The sequence below is a fragment of the Anolis carolinensis genome, chromosome 1 (assembly GCF_035594765.1).
Source record: "Anolis carolinensis isolate JA03-04 chromosome 1, rAnoCar3.1.pri, whole genome shotgun sequence".
Lineage (NCBI taxonomy): Eukaryota > Metazoa > Chordata > Lepidosauria > Squamata > Dactyloidae > Anolis > Anolis carolinensis.
Genome location: NC_085841.1, coordinates 140,040,195 through 140,060,747, shown reverse-complemented (window position 1 = coordinate 140,060,747; position 20,553 = coordinate 140,040,195). Strand labels below are relative to the sequence as shown.

At 38.5% G+C, this 20,553-nt stretch overlaps 1 protein-coding gene across 2 annotated transcripts in view; it reads right to left on the bottom strand.

Moving 5' to 3' along the window:
- hcrtr2 (hypocretin receptor 2) overlaps positions 1–19,202 on the bottom strand; it is a 31,918-nt gene extending 12,716 nt beyond the window's left edge. The window contains exons 1-2 of one of the 2 annotated variants that reach the window (XM_062983133.1): positions 18,187–19,202; positions 1,880–1,953 (exon numbers count right to left, since the gene is read on the bottom strand). In XM_062983133.1, coding sequence (XP_062839203.1) covers positions 1,880–1,953; positions 18,187–18,415 — 303 coding nt within the window. In that variant the 5' untranslated portion in view covers positions 18,416–19,202. Of the gene's footprint in view, positions 1–1,879; positions 2,059–18,186 lie in introns of both variants that reach the window. The other variant, XM_003226072.4, reaches the window with a different exon arrangement.
- Between the last annotated feature and the right edge of the window lie 1,351 nt (positions 19,203–20,553).

Below are 20,553 nucleotides of genomic sequence, written 5' to 3'. Positions count from 1 at the left end.
TTCCCTTGCCTACTTTGAGTGAAGAAAGTGCTAGATATGATTAAGAGCTAAATAACACAGTATTTTAAAATATGTGGTGTGCAATTCAAGCACTCTTTTATGTTTGAGTAAGTGAGTGTAGTTCTGACCTAAATCAGGGTGCTTCTAGAGAGCAATTTAATGCGGGCAAAACTGGGTTAAAGTAACTAGTATGCTGGCATGGGGCCATCCCAAAAAGCCCTTAAAATAAAAGAAAACTTTCTGGGCTGCCATGTCATTCCTCTGGTAGGCCTCCTGGTGCACAGAAATGGTGCTCCAGGAGACAGGGGGGCCAGGAGCGATTCCTCCCCCCACTTCCTGGCATGTAATTCCTACATGGCAGAAGGCTTGCTGCCATGGTTTTTTTTTTAAGGGCTTTTTGGGGGCGGGGGAGTTGGAAAGAAGAGGTGCCCTCCTTGGTTCTCCAGGCTTTTGGAAGCCTGAAGAACCGAGATGGGCTGTAAAGGCTGAAGCAGTCCCATCAATCAGTCCCCACAGGCCCCATAACCCATTAGACCTGGGCCTTTCAGGAAGGTGCAGATCTAATGGAGTATCAAATTAATTTGGGACAAAGCAGGATTTACCTGCCTTGTCATGAATTGATCCTCTTTACCAGAGGCGTCATTTGGACACCTCCATAAAAGGTTTTTGGGCCCCAGTAGACTTCCTCCTGTTGAGCTTTTGTTCTCTTGATATGTTCTTTTATTTTTACTTTTAGGGTGTGGAAAGAAGACCAGAAAGAGTTATATTTGTTTGCAGTTAGGACCAGCCCAAGACATTTCACTGCCTAAGGGCTAGGAATAGTGCTGCATCCTGCATAAATAAAATAAATATCCATGGAAAGGCATTATTTGCAACTACTGAAGGAAGGCAACAGGTTGGATTAGGGGATACAATGCAGCCCAGTCTTGTTTCCTGATATTTCAGGAACTGGAGTATGGGCCCTTGTGATGTTGCATAGGCCAGATTGGCCAGTGATGGCAGAGCATACTGTTTCTGGGCCATCCAATTGTGGAAATTTGCAGAAAGGAGAATTTGGTAAAATCCTACCAAGAAGGTATATGGCAGAACTGGAGAGAGGAATTTTTTTTTAGATGCCCAAACGTTGTTGCAGCATTCCTGCTGAAGATCTGTGGAAGCAACATACCTTTTGAGACACCAGCTGCTATCTGTCATCTGTCAGGGGTACCTTGGCTGTGCTTTTCCTGTATGACATGGGGTTAGACTAGATGGCCCATGTGGTCTCTTCCAACTCTATTATTCTATGATTCTGTCTTGGAGACTGGTAACCATATATATATATATATATATATATATATATATATATATATATTCATACATTTTGCTGAATGTACAACCTCACTTTCTCAAGCAAGTAGTGCTATTGTTTACAATGCATATTATGAAGAAAGTATGGCTCCCATAGCCATGGAATATGCATTTGAGGACTTTACTTGAATGTGTGAAACCACAAGTAACAGTGAACCCGACTGAATGAACAACGTCTAGCAGAAGAATATCTAAAGGACACTTCTCTAAGCATCACGGAGTCCTCCAATACAGTCTATGGTTAACATGAAATGAAAGTACACCATAAAATTGTCTGGAGGAACTAGAAAATGCCTGATATGTATTGGCAGATGCAAGCAAATAAAACTGTAGGTCTCAGCTCCACAGATATAGGGTCAGATTATACAGCCATATACAGACTAGTTGTATGAAAGCCTTGATACATATGAAGCAATACCTATAGAGGAGACCCAATCACACATTTAGTTAAACACACAGCTATTGTTATACTCTGTTATACTCTCTTCATTTTTTATTTTGAAAATGTATAACCCAAACTGGTGGACAATACCTGCAAATAAGGGATCCCCTTGCAAAGGCTGTCACCAAGGAACCAGGTCTCTGTGATATCCACCACTAAAGTTGCTGGAAGACAAGTGATGGTGACAAGGACATCAGCCAGGGAGAGGTTTACTATGAAGTAATTGGTAACTGTTCTCATGTGATGGTTTTTCCAAACTGCAACACAAACTGTATTTGCACAGAATAATCAGTACAGTGAAAGAAACATTGGGAAACAGCCAATCAGAATAAAAGAAGGCTCTTAAGGCAACAGGTGTGATGAAAGAAGGCATGCAATTTTGAGCAAGAGTCATAACTGTGTCCCCTCCAATCTTCTTTCTTTAAGAGTCTTATTGCATAACATTTACCAACCTGCATTTGTCTAACAAAGGCAAAAGAAATCAGTTTTCTCACAGATTCTGACTAGGATTTTACTTCTGTGCTAGATAGTTAAAGCAGAGCGGAAAGCAGGGAGAGTGAGAAAAGTCATTTCCAAAGGCTGCAGTTTGTTCATTTTGCCACAATGTGTCAGTGAATGTTAAGTTATTTCATTTCAGCAAGTTTTTTTTTAAAAAAAAATTCCAAGTTATAAACTCTAGTTTCCAAGAGCAGAGTTGTTCTCATTATTGGTTTTCCCATAAAAGTATTATAGGTCAAATCCAACCTTGTTCCTCTCTGATGGGACAGCATCTCCAGGGAGGATGGATTTCCCCTTCTCTTAAAATAGTTTTCCAAATCATCTCTGCAAAACTAGGGCTTGGAAATGTTATTTTTGGACTACAGCTCACATAAGCCTCCCAAATATAACATTTTCCTAATTTATACCACGGGAAATACATGGATATGAATTTGAGGGTAGAATTAAATGTACCATATATACTTGAGTATAAGCTGAGTTTTTCAGCCCTTTTTTAGGGCTGAAAAAGCCCCCCTTGGCTTATACTCGAGTGAGGGTCCTGGCCAGTTTATATTCTGGTCATCTTAGACTCGAATATATAGGTCATCAGAGTTGGACAGTCTTATCTCAAATTACAGTTTTATGTAAATATTAAAAAACATTTAACCTACTGATGCCTCAATTAATATAATTTTTTTGGTATCTATTTTTATTTTTGAAATTTACAAGTAGCTGCTGCATTTTCACCCTCATCTTATATTTGAGTCAACAAGTTTTTCCAGTTTTTTGTGGTAAAATTAGGTGCCTCGGCTTATATTTAGGTCAGCTTATACTCAAGTATATATGGTATGTATACAACTGAGAGAAGTATGCCCAGGGCATCCCTATGTATAGCAACAGCATGTATCAAATTATGTGATAAAAAAGAGACAAGTCTCACTCTCCAAAATTTGTGATCCTTGCTGTGTCCTCCAGTGTGATTATATAGTAGCTTTCCAGCTCAAGCACCCCAGAATTTGAATTTTCACTATGTGGTCAATGTTGACTTATATAATGCAGTTCAACGAAGTTAAACTGAGATTTAAATATCTGGTTCTGTGTGTACCAAGGTTTATTTTTATCACAAGGCATATAGTTTCCTGAAAATCTTTGGTATTTTTTTGTTTGTTCTTCCTAGCTCATTTCTCTACAGAGTTAATCAGAAAATATGATTTGTTGATATCTGATTCCTCGAATATTGATTTATCATCAACTATGTTTTGTTATCTTGCACTATTGGAGAAGAGGAGGGTGTCTGGCAAAGTGTGCCTCATTTAGATTTTTTGGTGTCTGTCCAGGTGTTATATCATCTGCCACCAAACAAATGGTTGTGTTTTTCAATGATAAGATAATCTGCTTTCTTATGTACTTTTTTGCCTTAATTCTTTCTGCTTCCAGCATGGAAAGATTGGGTTTTTAAATCTGTTCCCTGGTGTTTTGTGTTTAACTCCTTGAGGCTTCTGTTCTCATTAGCTAAGTGCCCTCACAGGGTTGTTTTTCATGTGGTGCAGGAGGCAGGATTTCTATGTCACATAACGATAGGTTGCTCTGTACCTCCTCATTTATATACAAGGGTTTTTTTGTCACACCATCATGACGCTTTGCAAGTTTTCTCAAGCTTAAATGCTAAATGCTGCTATCTATAGGCTGTTCACGTGAATCTCTTCTGAGGTTGCATGTGTGCAGTTTTTACATACTTATCATGCTAGATTTAATTTTGAGTTTCTGCCCCATCTTAGATTTTTCCTGTTGAATAAAAACAAAAAACAAAGATGACTTCTTTAAAAAAAAACCTGGAGCACATGGGAAAGGAAGAACTTGGGTGCGTTGGAGAACATGTCATTGCTCATGAAGAACAGACTCATACAATGAATTAGAAGTACATCAAAAGTTTTGAATACTGAGGCTTGAAACATCATGAACTGTGAAGAGAAAATTATGCCTAAAATTCTAAATCAGGAAGATGTGGCATGTGCTACATCTCCTCTGCCATTCCATAAAGTCACCCTTTATTTAATGTATCCTCCTTGCCCTCATAAGGCTATTTACTTGGTGGAGGAGGGTGGGATAGGAATAGTAGAAAACTGCCTGATTGTGTTCCAGCAGCTGGATGCACAGCAATGAGCCATCTTGTGGCATCTTCTGAAGATGCAAGCCAGAGGTGCAGGTCAAACACCAGGAGAACATGACCCTACACAGGGCCAAAACAAAAAAATAAAAATAAAATAAAATTCAGGAGGTGGTGAAACTTTTTTTTAAGCTAATCATGAAGAGCAGTTTCATAACGTAAAATAATTTAGAAATCAGGCTCCATCAATAAACTTCAGTGGACACTCGAGACAGATAAATTTCAGTGGACACTCATGGAGATTTGGTTAACCAGTTAAAATTCATGAGTAAACTAGGATTTAAAAAAAAACTGAAAAATTTCAGGGGGAGGGGTTAACTGAGTCGCAACAGCAGGTTTGTGGAGGGCTTTTAGTGATGGTACAAAGCTGATAGAGAATTCTGTAAGACTCCCAAAAATGATTTATATGTATGCCACGAATCAAAGATACTTCGGGTCTGTTAGCATGCCTTTGAAAAATTATGAAAACTCCTATCTGGAACTGTCAGAAATAAGTACACCTCGCTATTTTAGGAAGTAATGTTTCTTATGCTAGAGAGTAGGCGCAAGCCAAACAAAGGATGGAAAATATCAGGCATCTTGAAGTCATCCTACTGAAGAACAATGAATTCCAACATTTCCTGGAGTTGAAAAATGTATTAAAACCTCATATACAAATACTTGGGAATTCTGTCAGGGAAGTGCTGAAGTGTATTAAGAAGTTGTGACAGGACTGATACATGTTTAAACCTTAGGATTAAATACAGTAAAATATGAAAGAACAGATGGATGCAGACCAAGTGATGATGGATTCTTGTATTTTCTTTTCCATCTGAAAATGAAAAACATTTTGTGTGTGTTGGGGGAGCTGACTGTGGGGAGCATGAAAAAATTCCAGTTGATGCAAAACATGACTGCTGTTTTCATGTATGGCTTTGCCAAACAAAGGAAATCATTCCTAATTGACAGTGTCTATGTCCCCCCTTTTCCTTGCCAGTTTTTACTGCCATCCTATTGTCTGCTTGAAAATCTATCATTCCTGCAGCACGACTTCAGCTGTTTTTTACTTGGCATCATACAGACCTTCTGGAGCAGTTTGGCATGTAAAGTATAAATCTGATGAAAACAGCCTGTGGTTTTCATTTTTTACTATTGTTAGTCATCATTTCCAACATGTGTTTATATAAATGAAAAGAACAACATGAGAACTCAAACTGCCTTGTTGTTGGTTATGTTTTGCACGTGACAAATCAGCAAATAATAGCAATTAAAAGGAAATGAATGCTCATGATTCCTACCCTATCTGGTGGGTTAGAACTGTCTTGACATAATCACACACAGAATTATTTCAGTTTAACAAAACATTAAGTGTTAAACAGAAAGGTATTAGCATAAGAAGACTGAACAGATAGTTAAGGAAAAGAGTGCATGCTACAGCTTTTGATTTTTGACACACTAGCCATTAGACAGCTCACTCCATCTCCTGTGTCCATTCATCACAAAAGCCAGTAAGTCCTTCTAGAAATCCATTTGAAGATTCTAGGAATTACTTCTCTTTACCAAGTCTGCACTTAGAGGAAGACTAAGAGAACCATCTAGAGCAGCAGATTTTGGGTGTTGTGAAAGGCCAGCAGATTGGTAATTGTTTAACATATTATGGGCTACCTTGAAGAGAAACTACATTTAAGAAGTTTTCTGCACCCATTGCCCAAATATGTTGACTAGGTACTAGTTGTAGAATCACGAAGTTGAAGGAGACTCCAAGGGCCACCCAGTTCAACCCTTGCCATGCAGGAACAACCAATCAAAGAATTCTTGATATATGGACATCCAGTCTCTGTTTAAAAACCTCCAGTGAAGAAGAGTCCAAGGCAGATATTCCAATGTCAAACAGCTCCTACCACGAGGAAGTTATTCTTAATATTTAAGTGGAAACTCTTTTCCTGTAGATTGAATCCATTGCTCCATGTCTTTGTCTTTAGAACAGCAGAAAAAAAGCTCAATCTTCAATATAATATCCTTCCAGATATTTAAATGTGATTGCCATGTCAACTCTTAACATTCTCTTCTCCAGCTAAACATACTCAGCTACCTGAGTTGTTCCTTAGGGGATTTGGTTTCCAGAAATACAATTGTAATCACCCTTTTCTGGGTATGTTCCACTTGTGTATTCCCTTCTTGAATTGTGGAGCCCTGTGCATTTCATTTTTTTCTGGCTAAGTGCAGTACCCTACATTTCTTCCTGTTGAATATTCATTTTGTTAGTTTTGGCCTTTTCACTTTTATTCAGGTGTGCACAGAGTTTTCTGTGCTATCTTCAGCAAAATATTCTGTCCACAACCTAGCAGGTACATAAATATGTATATTTCACAGTGTAATTTTATGCCCACCTGCAGGTATAAGCCTCAATGAACATTATGGGACCGACATCTGCATAAGACTATTCATGGTAGAATATTCATGATATTTTACCTTGACATTCTTTGTGTTATATAACAACCACTTTCACATCAGTTTTGTAATTTGCACTGTATTTCTGTTTAAGAACTAAACTATTCAAAACACATTCTTAGCATCTCACAACATAATGTTTGGAAATGGGATTGGGAGGATACCTTCAACAGGGTGGAAAAATGCTTATTATTCTAGAATCCTATTGTTAGCCCCAGATAGAGTGGATTTTTGTTTCAATGGAAGTTATGTATAGGTTAACTATACATTCAGCAGTTGGTTCAACAACACATCAGTAATGAATATTGGAATCCTTAAGAGCATTTACCTGTGTCCCCATAAACTATTGTTAAAGAACATTTAGTTGCAAAATCAAAGTGCTTCTTTAGAGAAGAAGATGCATGAATTTTGCTCCATGCCCATGCCTTACAATTTTTTCAAGTGTCATTTTCTATTGTGGGAGATAGAAGACAGATTTTATTCATTTATAATTTTCTAACTTTTCTTTGATCATGAAGCTTAACACAGAATGTAGGGGGTTCCTATCACTCAATGGATCTTCCTTTAATGCCTGCTTACTGTCAGCAGGATGGCAACCTTATCTGCCTTGAGGCCAAGCCCTGGAAAGAACATGGAACTTCCAATCTGGGCAATCAGAAACTGTGACAGTGTGCAGAGTCACGAGGCCATATGCCCTACATTACAAAGAGCAATCATTTCTTGATAGTCAGTGTGAAATCTGTCTAATGTGAAGTGTAGTGAGAGATAAAGGTGTATATCTTCCTGCAATTACTTACCAAATGCAACTGGGAGTTTCAGCAACATAACGGCTCTTCTGGCCATTGAAGAAAGAGATGCCCATTCTTCCATCACAGTGCAGGATCAGTTGGACAATGTCAAGGCACATCTCTGTGTCCCAACTCATATGGCCACTGACTGGCTATGGAGGTGTCCCTAGACATTGTACTGCTGCCATATCGAAGAGGAACTTATGCACACATAAGTAAGTTGATTCAGCTTTACATTGCACCAGCATCAAATAGAATCCTTAAAAATCCTTAAAAAATGTCTATCATCAGTTAGTATCAGGACAGCAGATTCAATAGACATTGATCTCTTGGTTACAGTTTTCTTCACAGTGGTGAGGTTATTGTATATAGCAAATATTTGCAAATCTGCCTATATAAATACACATATCTTATGCAAATCCATGTTTCCTATCCTCCTCTTGGTGATGCATATTCTCTTGTTGGCAATGCACGAGGAGCCACCCAAATACACCTTCACAGTTTTGATAAGACTAGCGTCTTGTGTTACTGGTTTGGGGAAAAAGTTCTTCCAGTTCTCTGGGAGAAAGGCTAAGGACTTTAAAACAGACAATTCACTCAAAAGTGACTCTGAAAAAGAAAAAGGTCAGGTAAAGCAAATGTGATGATTTCTTAATTAAAAAGACAGAAAAGGGTGTCAGCTACTCCTGACCAATCTATGAAGGGTAAGGAGTAGTGCCGCAAAACTGAAAAGATCTTCAGACTAACATGTGTGTGTGTGTGTGTGTGCGTTCTCAATCTCTGTGGTCAAGAAAAGTCCAAATACAGCAGAGAAGCAGGTTCTGAGTGAGGGGGGTGGGGGGTGGGGGTTGGAGGTTCTGCTGGCCTTTCTTGGGAAATCTTTCGACATCTGCTTGTTTGCCGGAGCTTCTGCTGAAAGCTGTGGGGCCTTTCTCTGGAGTCTCTGGAATCTTTTGAAGTTCTTCCGCTGGAATAGCTGCCTTTGCTTTGCCCCTGTAGAAACCTATGATACCCCTGGGATTTCTCTTTGCTTCCATGGAGCTTCTGTGGAAATCTCTCTGCATGCTGTAAAGTCTTTTTCCTCTTCTTCCTCTTCCTCCTCCTCCTCCTCCTCCTCCTCCTCTTCTTCTTGTTCTTCATTTTGCCCCTCAAGTCTCTTGAATCCTATTTTTGCATTGCCCCACTGCCTATCCTTATGTCCCTAATTTAGCAGTTGTCACCTGGAGTGAAGGTCAAACCTTTGGGTCTGGCAAAACATGGTCTTAATGTTATCCTATGGGGAGTTCAGAAGAAAAGGGTCCATGCATTTAGTGCAGGGGGAAAATGTGTCTGTATGCAAAGGACAGATATGAATGTGACATCTGTCACCTTGTGGTAACGACTCTTAACTACAAGTGACTCTTAACTGCCATTTCAGAAGATTTACCATTCATTAGGGATAAACAAGATGTTTAAGTATGCTTGTTATCCTGAATGCAATGATATGACTATTTCCTTGCCAACAGGAGGAATTGTGGATGGAATATTCCAGCTTGTATTTTTTAAATGAGGTTTCCTTTTCCCAAGGTGGCAAGGGTTCCAGGAGGCAAAACCTCCTTACCTGGACTCTTGTCTGGAAGATGGTAGAAGGCATCTTTCCATCTAAACGTCTGATTACAAATCATATTTATTGAGTGTAAGTCACAACAATATTGCTACATAATCACTCACAGTCTTGTTTGGAAGTGGGCAACATGAATTTTCTCATCTAGGTGAAGTCACAAGCACAGATAAAATTGCAGTGCCTTTCCATGTAGAACTTAACATGTCTCAATGCTTGGAAAATTAAATAACTGAAGCAAGATTCAACACAAACACCCTCTAAGAGCATGCTGAGTTATAAAGGCATCTGCATTTAAGCCCAAAGTCTGGCTCTATTGCTATTCAGAGAATGTTTCCCTGTGAAGCAGAAGGTGATTGAAAGTGTGATAAATTCCAAGCACAGCTGAAATACAAGTCAACTGGAAGCAGAGACATAATCAAGTTTTGTTCTGTGAGAGTAGTAACAGTGTATTTTTCCAAATGTTAGCTGCTTCAGAGATGTATCTAACAGAATCAAATATCTTAGAAGTGCAATGTTTTGAAACCATTTTATATCAGCTGTGACTGTGAGTCAAGCCAAGCGATGTCTTATGGTGCCTCTACAGTATCAAAAACTACACATACAGAAAACCATTCAGTCAGTTAGGGTTGTAACATACAAATTAAGAAAACAAGTGAATTTAATAACACAAAAAGTAGGACAAAGGGTAATCTCATTAAGTTGCAAATTATGGGATATCATATCTTGATGTAGCATGTAGACAAGGCATACAAAAAAGATCCCTTTTGAATAAAAGAATGGATGTGCCCCACTTGTAAATGTTATCCAAAGTCTACTTTTACACTGCTTGTTCATGGCTTCAGATCAAACAAAAGTGCTCTAAAAATGACAACTATTAAATCAACATTCTGATTCAAGTGACCCTGAACAATCCTTAGTGGATACCAAGGGCCCACCCACTGTAAACTGCCATCAGTGCTCAGAGTGTGTTTGTGATAGGTGTTTAGGAGAAATATATTCTAAACCACCACTCTCAATATATTCTCTTACCACCTTTATTTTGGCAAAAATTGTATGCATGTATCATCAGGTCCAAACCCTGACATATTTAGTGAGTACTTGAAAACTCCTGATCAAAATCTCAGAGAGCTGCTTCTGGCCCATGAGTTAGTTTGGAGCAATGCCCACTCCATGCCTACTCCTTTCTCATTTCTTCAGCATCCTGGGGAAACTGCACAAATGGAACTTCAGTCTTGTGTGCAGTTATTAAAGGCACTGAGTTCCTATTAACTCATTAGAATGTCTAATACAACAACAGCATGCTACATTTCCATTATGAAAATGATAGCATTACTTTAAAAACAGTACAGTTACACTGCCTTTTTAAAATAAAGTTGCCATACTGTCATCTTTGGAGCAATTTGTAATATGGACATAAGGTTGGTTCTATACTATAGAATTAACTTAGTTTTGCACTACTTTACCTGCCATAGCTAAATTCTATAAGAGAAGGCTAAAGACCTTGCAAAACCACAAATCCAATGATTCCATAGCACTGAGCCAAAGGAGTTAAAATGGTGTCAAACTGCATTATTTCTACAGTGAATGCACCCAAAAATCAAATGCCTCTTCCCCAAAGGTTGGGGAGGTTTTGCCAGAGGTTTTGCTAAAACTCCCCAAATCTTTCAGCCAGCATGGCCACCATCTCTGCTTGTAGGGCTATTTTACACTACAGAATTATAGTGCTTATCCAACATTCTGCCGGCCCATTTATGTTGGATAAGTGAGACTCTACTCTAAATAGTATCTGCCTGGAGCTGAGGCTTCTATGGCTGTGAGCTAATAGCATGTGAGGCAAGAATAGGGCAAGCTGTAGTCTACTTGGGAAGAGCAAGGAGTAGAAAATCTAGAGATAAAAAACTTGAGATAGTTGATGTAATACAGTGGTTCTCAACCTTTGGGCCTCCAGGTGTTTTGGACTTCAGCTCCCAGAAATCCCAGCCAGTTTACCAGCTGCTAGGAACTGTGGGAGCTGAAGTCCAAAACAGCTGGAATCCCAAAGGTTGGGAACCACTGACCTAATGAAATAAATGAAGCAGAGGAGGAAATAGATAAATACCAGAAATGAACGTTAAGCCAGGGAACATAAGGAACTCCATCAGGGAAAGAGAACTGATTAACACTATTCCAATGAATAATTCAAGCTCCAATGTTTTTAGAAGGCATTTTCTTCCAGGATGCATTCTGAGAAGTTTTGATCCCATTTCAGTGCCTTGGACAAATATATAATTATCTGAAACTGTCTTCTCCAAACTGGAGCTCTCTAGATATCTTAACCTACAATACCAATTGGGCCAGTTAGCATGCCATCTGGGAATGTTTGGAGTTATAGTCAAATTGATTTCTGGAAGATCCCAGATTGATGTCAAAATATACTAGAAGATATTAACTGTGAATTCTATTGTGGCATTTATTTGAAAGGTTATCTCTCACTGTCATCTGCAGAAGTTCTCTCAGGGCAGATCAAAGATCTTTTACTGTCTGGTTTGAAGAAGCCAATTTCCCATCTCAGGACAAAGTACAGAGCTAGATGCTTTATTCTGATACCTAAAAAAAGAATCCTACATTTTTGATTGCTAGCCAATCAAAGAAAATAACAGCTAAGAATTTGCTGCCCTTTCACGACTCTTCTAGATTAGCTGCTTTTCTCCGAATCTTACTGAAAATGAAATAACTTTGTTCTGGTTAACTTTTGTGAGCCAATAACTGAAAAATAGTTTTGTACATTTTGACCCAGAATGACCCAGAGTGTTGTGATGGGCTCAAGTGATCATTAGTTAGTGTGTCTTATGGAATTTTCTAGCCATAAAGTAATGTGAGGAATGTATTCCTGGATGGGAATAAATTCTAGTGAAAAAACTATTTCAGCACAAACAACATGTCCAGCAGCTTTTATGTATGCTAATATTATTATATTATATTATATTATATTATATTATATTATATTATATTATTTAATATTATTAGATATAATATTCCTGCACAGCTCTTTTATGGGCGAAGTCATCTCAGGCCTGTGACAGATTGTGGTCTGATGTAGTTGACAGTCTTTAAGCTTATGGGCTGTGGTTTCAAAAAACATGAAGGAACTGGAATAACTGGGGGCCAATATGGATGAAAGTCCAAGCTCATATTTTTTCCTTCCTTATTTTGATAACCATGGCCCAGAATTGGGTAAAGGAGAACTCCCATGAGTACTGTTGCATTTGGAGACTTTTTTGGACAGTTTTCTAGCTAGATTGCAGATTTTTGTGCAGAAAACATGTCTCATGCAAAATACATGTCTGGTTCAAAAATATTATATTATTTTATGCAGAAAAGATCCCACATTTGTCAGATGCAGCTACAACAGTGCAGCTCTTCTGTCTATTAGGTATTACTGTGGATGTGGAAGGAGGTTATTGACCCTCCACCCTTTCCTAAGGCCCCTTCCACACAGTTGTATAAAATCCACATTGAATTGGATTATATTATAACCCAATTCAAAGCAGATATTGTGGATTATATACCTTGATATTCTGGGTTATATGGCTGTGTGGAAGGGCCCTTACATAAGACCCTTCCAGACAGGCCCTATATCCCAAGATCTGATCCCAGGTTTTCTGCTTTAAACTGGATTATAGGAGTCCTCACTGACAGATAATCTTGGATAAACAGAAAACATGGGATCAGATCCTGGGATATAGGGCCTATCTGGAAGGGTCCATAGTCACTGCACAAGGATAGCCTGTCCTGCTACATATAATGCTGCTACAAATTGCAGCCATTGCACAACAGGAAAATTGGTTGCTTAGCGTAGGCTCTGCTCCCTCTGGAACAGCTAACAGCTACAATAGTTCCCCTCATGGGAACATCATGCAATACTGATTCTAAACTGTGCACAACATACTACATTCCCAGTGGGATGGCAGTCACATTTTTTTTCCTATTTGAGACTTACAGACATGGATCCCACTGCTCTGAATTATGGAAACACTATGAGATCTAAAGGACTCATAGTGTTTCCATAAAGGTCAACAAATACTTAATGATTTCCTTTGAGCCCAGCTGTCATAACAAGCAAATATCACATAGCGTTGAATAAATAACCACATTCCTGAAATAGAAGCTTATTGCAAAGCATGCAAATATCATCACATCATTCAATGTAGACAAATATGGCTCAACAACTGGGAGATCATTTGGTCATTGATGCAGGGCAATATGACTCTTCAATATTAAAGACATCTGCTTTTAACTCAGGATTATTATTATTATTATTATTATTATTATTATTATTATTATTTGCATTAAATCACATTCCAGAAGCCATTTACTACCCTGTTTCCCCTAAAATAAGACATCCCCAGAAAATAAGACCTAGTAGAGGTTTTGCTGAATTGCTAAATATAAGGCCTCCCCCGAAAGTAAGACCTAGCAAAGTTTTTGTTTGGAAGTATGCCTGCCGAACAGAACACCAGAGCATGCAGGATCGGTAAATGTACGTACCATAAAGTGTTGTACATGGAAATATTGCTAGTAACAAGAAATTCTTGATAGGATTTACAGTTTGTCTGGTTATGCTGGTTTATGATGACAACTACTGTACAGTATATAATAAATGTTCATTTTTTGGTTCAACAATAAATGTGAATTCTTCTTCATGGAAAAATAAGACATCCCCTGAAAATAAGACCTAGAGCATCTTTGGGAGCAAAAATTAATATAAGACACTGTCTTATTTTTGGGGAAACACGGTAGCTACGTTCCTTGAATGATATTCTGAACTGGAAACCAGCAACTTTGACTGGACTAGTGCTGATCTCTGGCGAATTCATTCATTCGTTCATTCATTTACTCACTTTATAAGCCAAGAGCAGCATCATGGAAAAGTAAAGCAAAATCTGTACAGGGCCGTTTGGATGGTCACTGTTTGTGTAGAGGACACCATCTTGTAATCAAAATGAAAACATTAACAACGGTAAAGCAGTGTGCTTTCCTCTGTCCATGAGACAGTGCCATGGCTTCAAGGCCGTATTGAGGGCCGCATTGTACCTACTTTGCCTGCATTCTGCCGATTCCTGTCTGTCTTACAGTAACTACATCCACTTCCTGCTGGTCTTTATAAGCATTGTAGTCTCTAAGGAGGTTACCGCACTATGGTCTAATACCACATTTAAGCATTGCAAACCTGTTATCATAGAATGGTGGAACATACTGACATAGTCCCTTTTTCTAACAGTCCCCCTAATAATACTAAATGAACACAAATCACAGTGCTTACCCTGTCATCTACATTACAATACTACATTACTAAATTACCATATTAGTCTTCAAGACTACTCCTCCAAACCCAAGCTTTCCCCTTCCTAGCCCATACAGCCCCTTTTTTGACTGGAAAAACTGCTCAGCTTGGAGATTTGCGTTGATATTGTGAGAGTTCACCATTTTGTGTTTTTGTTACTGTGCCATTTTGTGATTGCACAGTAATGCCATTTTGGGTTGCAATATGGATATTGCAATTCCCAATCTTGTCCACCTTAGAACAGGCAGCCACTAGGTACTGCAGTTATCTATGTCAGACCTCATTTTGGAATTTTAGAGCCAACAGAACTCCAAGGATTCTAATCAGTGGCAATATTTGCCTATTTTAATCCAGTGCACCAGATCACAATTAAGGGTGTGCATCTACATTCAAAAAATAATCTGAGCTAACAAATCTCACCCTGGACATTTCATACCAGCATGTATATGCTACACTTGCTTTTATCTCCATCAGATCCTCTGAAGATGCCGGCAACAGAGGGAGGCAAAATGTCAGGAGAAAATGCTGCTAATGCAGCCCGAAAACCACACAACATTCCAAATCAGGACTGTTAGCATATGCATGAATGTATCTGAACACACCAAGTAATAACTTTACCAAATAATATCTTGAAGGGAATGCATTGCTTATACAACTTACGAGAAACCGGAGTATTGGCAGGAAAGAACTGGGAAATTGTGTAATTACATTAAAGAAAAATAGGGGCAAATAGAGCAATACAATCCGATGTTTTGAATGGTCACAGCTTGGGAAAAGAAAGTGGAGCAGAGAAAATTTATACCCACACATGCAGCAGTGATAGTTACGTATTTCATCACTGTCAATGTTGGAACAAAGTATTTTCAGGAACCTACTCATGGGTTCCTTCCATGAATTAAAAGGTAGAGGGGGACAGGGGACAATGATGACAATATAGAATGCCACTGCTTTGCAATAATATCCTATTTGAGTAGCATGAAGAATGACTGTCAACCAGCACCAAACACATGCCCTAATCTGCTCTAGAAATATTTGTACAAGCATGATTTCTTGGTTATATGATGCATGTGACACATGTCTGGGCTTACTTAGGACCCTTCCATATAACCCAGAATATCAAGGCAGATAACCAACAATATCTGCTATCAACTGGGTTATCTGAGTCCACACTGCCATATAATCCAGTTCAATATGGATTTATTACAGCTGTGTGGAAGGGACCTCAGATGGGATTTCAGTTTTGCTTTTCACCTGCATTCCAAGTATGACACAGTGGCTATCTAGATTGTATTACATAATATTTGCCTGGGTCCCTGGATGTGCCTATATATGTCAACCATGCACAGCCACATACTGGTCACCCACCAGGTAGCACCAGGCTCCATTTCCTAACCAATGACCTGAGAGGCCCTTCTTCTTGATCCTGGATCCAATGGGCACTGATGTCAATTTGATCTTCTTTGAAATGGGACTTGCCACACCTCACTACCTAATGTCCCTTCTGGTTTTATATAGCATTTTTAAAAGATAGCCCACTTAGAAATAAAATACCCTTCAAACTGGGGGTGTTTCAGAGAGAGGAGGGAGTTAATGGGTGCTGAGTTTTAACCAAGGCAATAGTCATGAACTTGTCTGAAGTGTTTGTCCCTATGATTTTAGTTCAGAGTCCATGGACTAAAATAACCACAAAAGCCACTGTTTTAAATGTGGTACTTGCATCTGTTTAGATGGCTCTGGAAGAACATTAAAACATTTTAAAGGAAAGCCTATCATAGGTATGATTCATAATATTTAAACAGCCTCCATATAGAAATGTAGTGTGCCCCTGAATACTAGATGCTAAGGATAGGGGGATGATAAACAATAAGAAAGTATCAGCCACTTCATACAATAGTTTTGACTCCTTGGAAGGACCTGTTTAACCACTGGATCTCATCTCACAAGACTTACAAGTTCGAGCATTGGGATCATTGGCTGTTAGAATTAGCCTCCTCACAGTAGAAACAAATAAATAGGCCCCTCATATCCATAGATTCTATATCCATTGAGTAAATTATCCACAGCTTGATTTTTTTAAACCCAGAAAGCAAATCGTAACAATGTGAATACAATAAATTTAAATATAAAATTTGAAAACAATTACACATTGTATATTAATCCCTCTAGTCTCTTTTAAAGCTCTCCCCCCAAATAATATTGTAATTTTTCCTGTTGATTTGTCCATTCTCACTGCATTGCTGACTTTTTCAGTTTCTGCTTTCTTTACTTTGTCTGAATCACATCAAACAAGATAAAGGATTCTCAATTTTATATTCTCCATTTTCTTTTGCTCCCTGCTTAGTTTAGAGCAAACAAAAGTGATTTTTTTTGCATTGAAAGATTACAAGCCCTGCTCAGTTTTCAAACAGAACAAATTGAATCTAGGAATTCAAATTATATATATTTCTGTAACAGACTACAATTCCTGACTCTTGGGATGAGATTAAATTATCCTAAAGTAAATGCTATGAATTTCAAGTCTGCCCACCTTAAAGGGTCATGACTTGCTGTAAGTGTGTGTGATTCTGGTTATTAAATTATATATCACTTATATATCACTTGGTACCAAAAATATGCAAAGAATGGGATTGGTTTATATATTTCCAGATAATTCTAAACAATTAGCAATATACACACAAGAAATATTGAGTTATTTGAGCCAGAGCACTTTATAATTTCATTCACATTGCTGTCAGTAGCTTCAGAGAACTGAACAATTTGCCCAACTTGGCAGAGATTAACGAGAATATCAACATTTGGTGATATGTGAATAACAAAAAATGAGACTTGGCAAAAATAGCTTATTGAAATCTAAAGTACAGCATCATTCAGAATTTCATTCAGAATTTTGGCAACATGAATGAAGTGGCATAGAGTGAGAAAGAGCTGTCCTCAAATTGGCTGACATGAATGGAGCTACGGGAGTCAAATGCCTGTCAGAAGACTCCTGTTAATATGAATGAAGCATGAAGGTTTCAGCACTTGCGCTTAGTGGATAGTTACTAAAAACAAATTGACTTTTGGTAGATGAAATTTCACAGTTGAATACTTAGTCCCTCATTAACTTATTATGAAGGCTGGATGTTTGTATTAATTTTTAAATACTATATGCCTGAGGAACATACAGCACCATCGTATACATGGTCTACTCTAAAATTAATCCCACTGATGGCAATGGAGCCTACTCCCAGGTAAAAATGTGTACAATTTCATCCTCCATTTAACAGGTGCACTGAAATCCTTGTAATAAATGGGCTTATGAAAAAAAAATTAGTTTATTAGGCATGCTTTTCATCACTTTCTCAGAGGTTCACATTACAATGGCTTGCTAGCTGGCCAGGAAAGTACAAGTAAGTATTCCACCTATCCAGACTCTCAGAATAAATAGAATCAAATGAGATCATATTGATCTTGATGACTTATTCAACACAAAGCATTTTCTAAAACTATATTTTAAAAGAAATCATGCCTCTAAAACTGTTTGTTGGATGCTTAATGTTTTCTCATTACAAAGCAACACTAAAGGCTTGAAATACCTATACCGAAATAACTATCCAAAATGCTACTCACCGAGGATGTTGCCTATGAGAGCCACAAGAAATACAATAATATATCCAGCAATGAGAACCCATTCATATTCCTTGGGATGCAAGTATTCCCTCCAGAGGTACCGCAAGAATTCCTCCTCGTCATAGTCAGCCGTGGGCTTCCCAAAAGGTTCCCGAGTTCCATTCAGTTCCATATTCAATGAACAGTTCCTATATGCGAGGAGACCATCCTCTACCTCAGCTGCAGACATACTTGGCTGTGCTCTGGGTTTGAATTCAGCCTTTCAGACTTTCCTGAAGCATCTCCATTCAGAGTTAATGAAAGAACACAGAAGAGAGAGGGAGACTGGGGGAAGGTTGCAACCCAGTACCAAGCAAAAGTTCTGCAACTATCTTCTTGCCATCAGGATTTCCTGATGGCAAGAAACATGCAGCAATTCCAGAAGAGAGAGGAAACACTCAGAGCCTGCAGTTGCCCAGAGGCATGTGTCTGCTGTTGCTGGATTCAGCTGGGATGTGTGCAAATCTTCTCTTTACATTGACAGGCAGACGAGCTATGCACCATGCAGTGTGTAAGGAAAGTCCAAATGTTTTATGAACAGAGGATTTATGTGGAAGGAGGAGGGGTTATGTGTATTGAAAAGGGGGAGCATCTATTCTCTCTATGTGTTGCTCAGTATATATGTTTCTTAAATATATGCATGAAGCCTTAGCAATTTAGTGGGAAATTGCTCTTGAATTACTCTTTCGGCACCGAAGACATCAGAAGAGATAAAATGTAATCCAGGAAGTTGCTCCAGTTTTAGCCCCTCATTTCACAGTTCATATACTACATAAGGATTGGATCTATGAGTGAAAATCAACTGAAAGTAAAATATTGCTCACACAGTCACACACACAGTCACACACACACACACTTCCAGGTCTTTGACTACCCATCAGGATTACTAAAGATTTCTAAATGGCTGGGGCAGTTCTTTGATTCTGTTTTCCATATAGACAAGAAGAATACTTGGATGTTTCTAAAATAGGGATATATTGGCATGACTAATTGTATTTATTTAAGAAAAACTGAATATTTGCTTCCTGTAGCTCATGAACTGACAATTTAATTACCCCAGAAAAAAGTTCCCTTCCCTAGATACAGAAACATTTGCTCTTACATACATACATAGATGCTAAGCATTTCAAAAACAACATTCTATAGGAAGGCACATAATCAGTTCCTATATTTACACTATATCATGTTCCCAGTAATTCCAAACTATTATATATGAACTTCTTCTCCTTCATTTTATGTTCACAACAAGCATGTGAGTTAGTCAAGCTGAGAAATGGTATGTGACTAACCCAAGGTCACCCATGGCTGAAGGGGAACTTCAGCCTGTATTTTCCTAGTCCCAAACACCGTAACCACAGTAACTCACATACAATGAAAGAAACACAAATATAACATTTTCATTTCAGATACTTGAGACATGTATTAGTAAGAGAGATTGTAACTTAGTAATCATATACCTGACAGGGCCTTAATGTCCTAAAGGTTTCAGATGCCATCTAATCTTGGAAGCTAAACAGAGAGAGCTTTAGTTAGTGTGTGGTTATTCCTTGGATTGGTGAATGTTAATGAATACCGGGATCTGTTGGCAAAATTTTGGAGGAAGGAACTATCAAAACTACTTCTGAGTATTCCTTGCGTAAGAAAACTCTAGGAAATTTGTTTGGATCACCATAAGCCAACTTGAAGGTGCATGCGCATAATTGTATCCTTGGTTTTGCCAAGAAGCTAGTTTTGAGTATTTTCCCAAGTGGATATTAGAGATGTGTGTGGTATTTGCTCTATTTGTTTCATTTGTGCTTCCATTTCATATCGTCCATTCGGATGGCACGAAACGGAAAGACCCCCAATGAAACAAAAACTGACTCAAAACAAAAGGTAGGCAGGAGCCGGTATTGGCTCCAAGCCTGTCTTTTGGATCGATCAGCTGTAGGTCCTGTGAGGCCTGGGTGTGTAGGCCCAAAGCCTGCACCTGTAGGCCCAATGCTCCCGGGCATACGGGTGTAGACTTTGGGCCTACACACCCAGGCCTTGCAGGGCCTACAGACACAAAATGGAGCTAGGTAAGTCCCAAACACACATGACTAGTGGATATCTTATGAATACTCTCCCATTACCCTAAAGAATGACACTAGACAATCTGTTGCTTTATGCCTGTCTGCCAAACCATACACAATCAAGCACACACACATACATACATACACATGTTGAATCTTTTTACATACAGAAAGGGACAACAATGTTACTTCACACTCCAAGATCAGGTCCCTTATATAAAACAGTATTTGTTTTGTTTGTTTGTTTGTTTGTTTTAAAAAAAAACCAGAAATG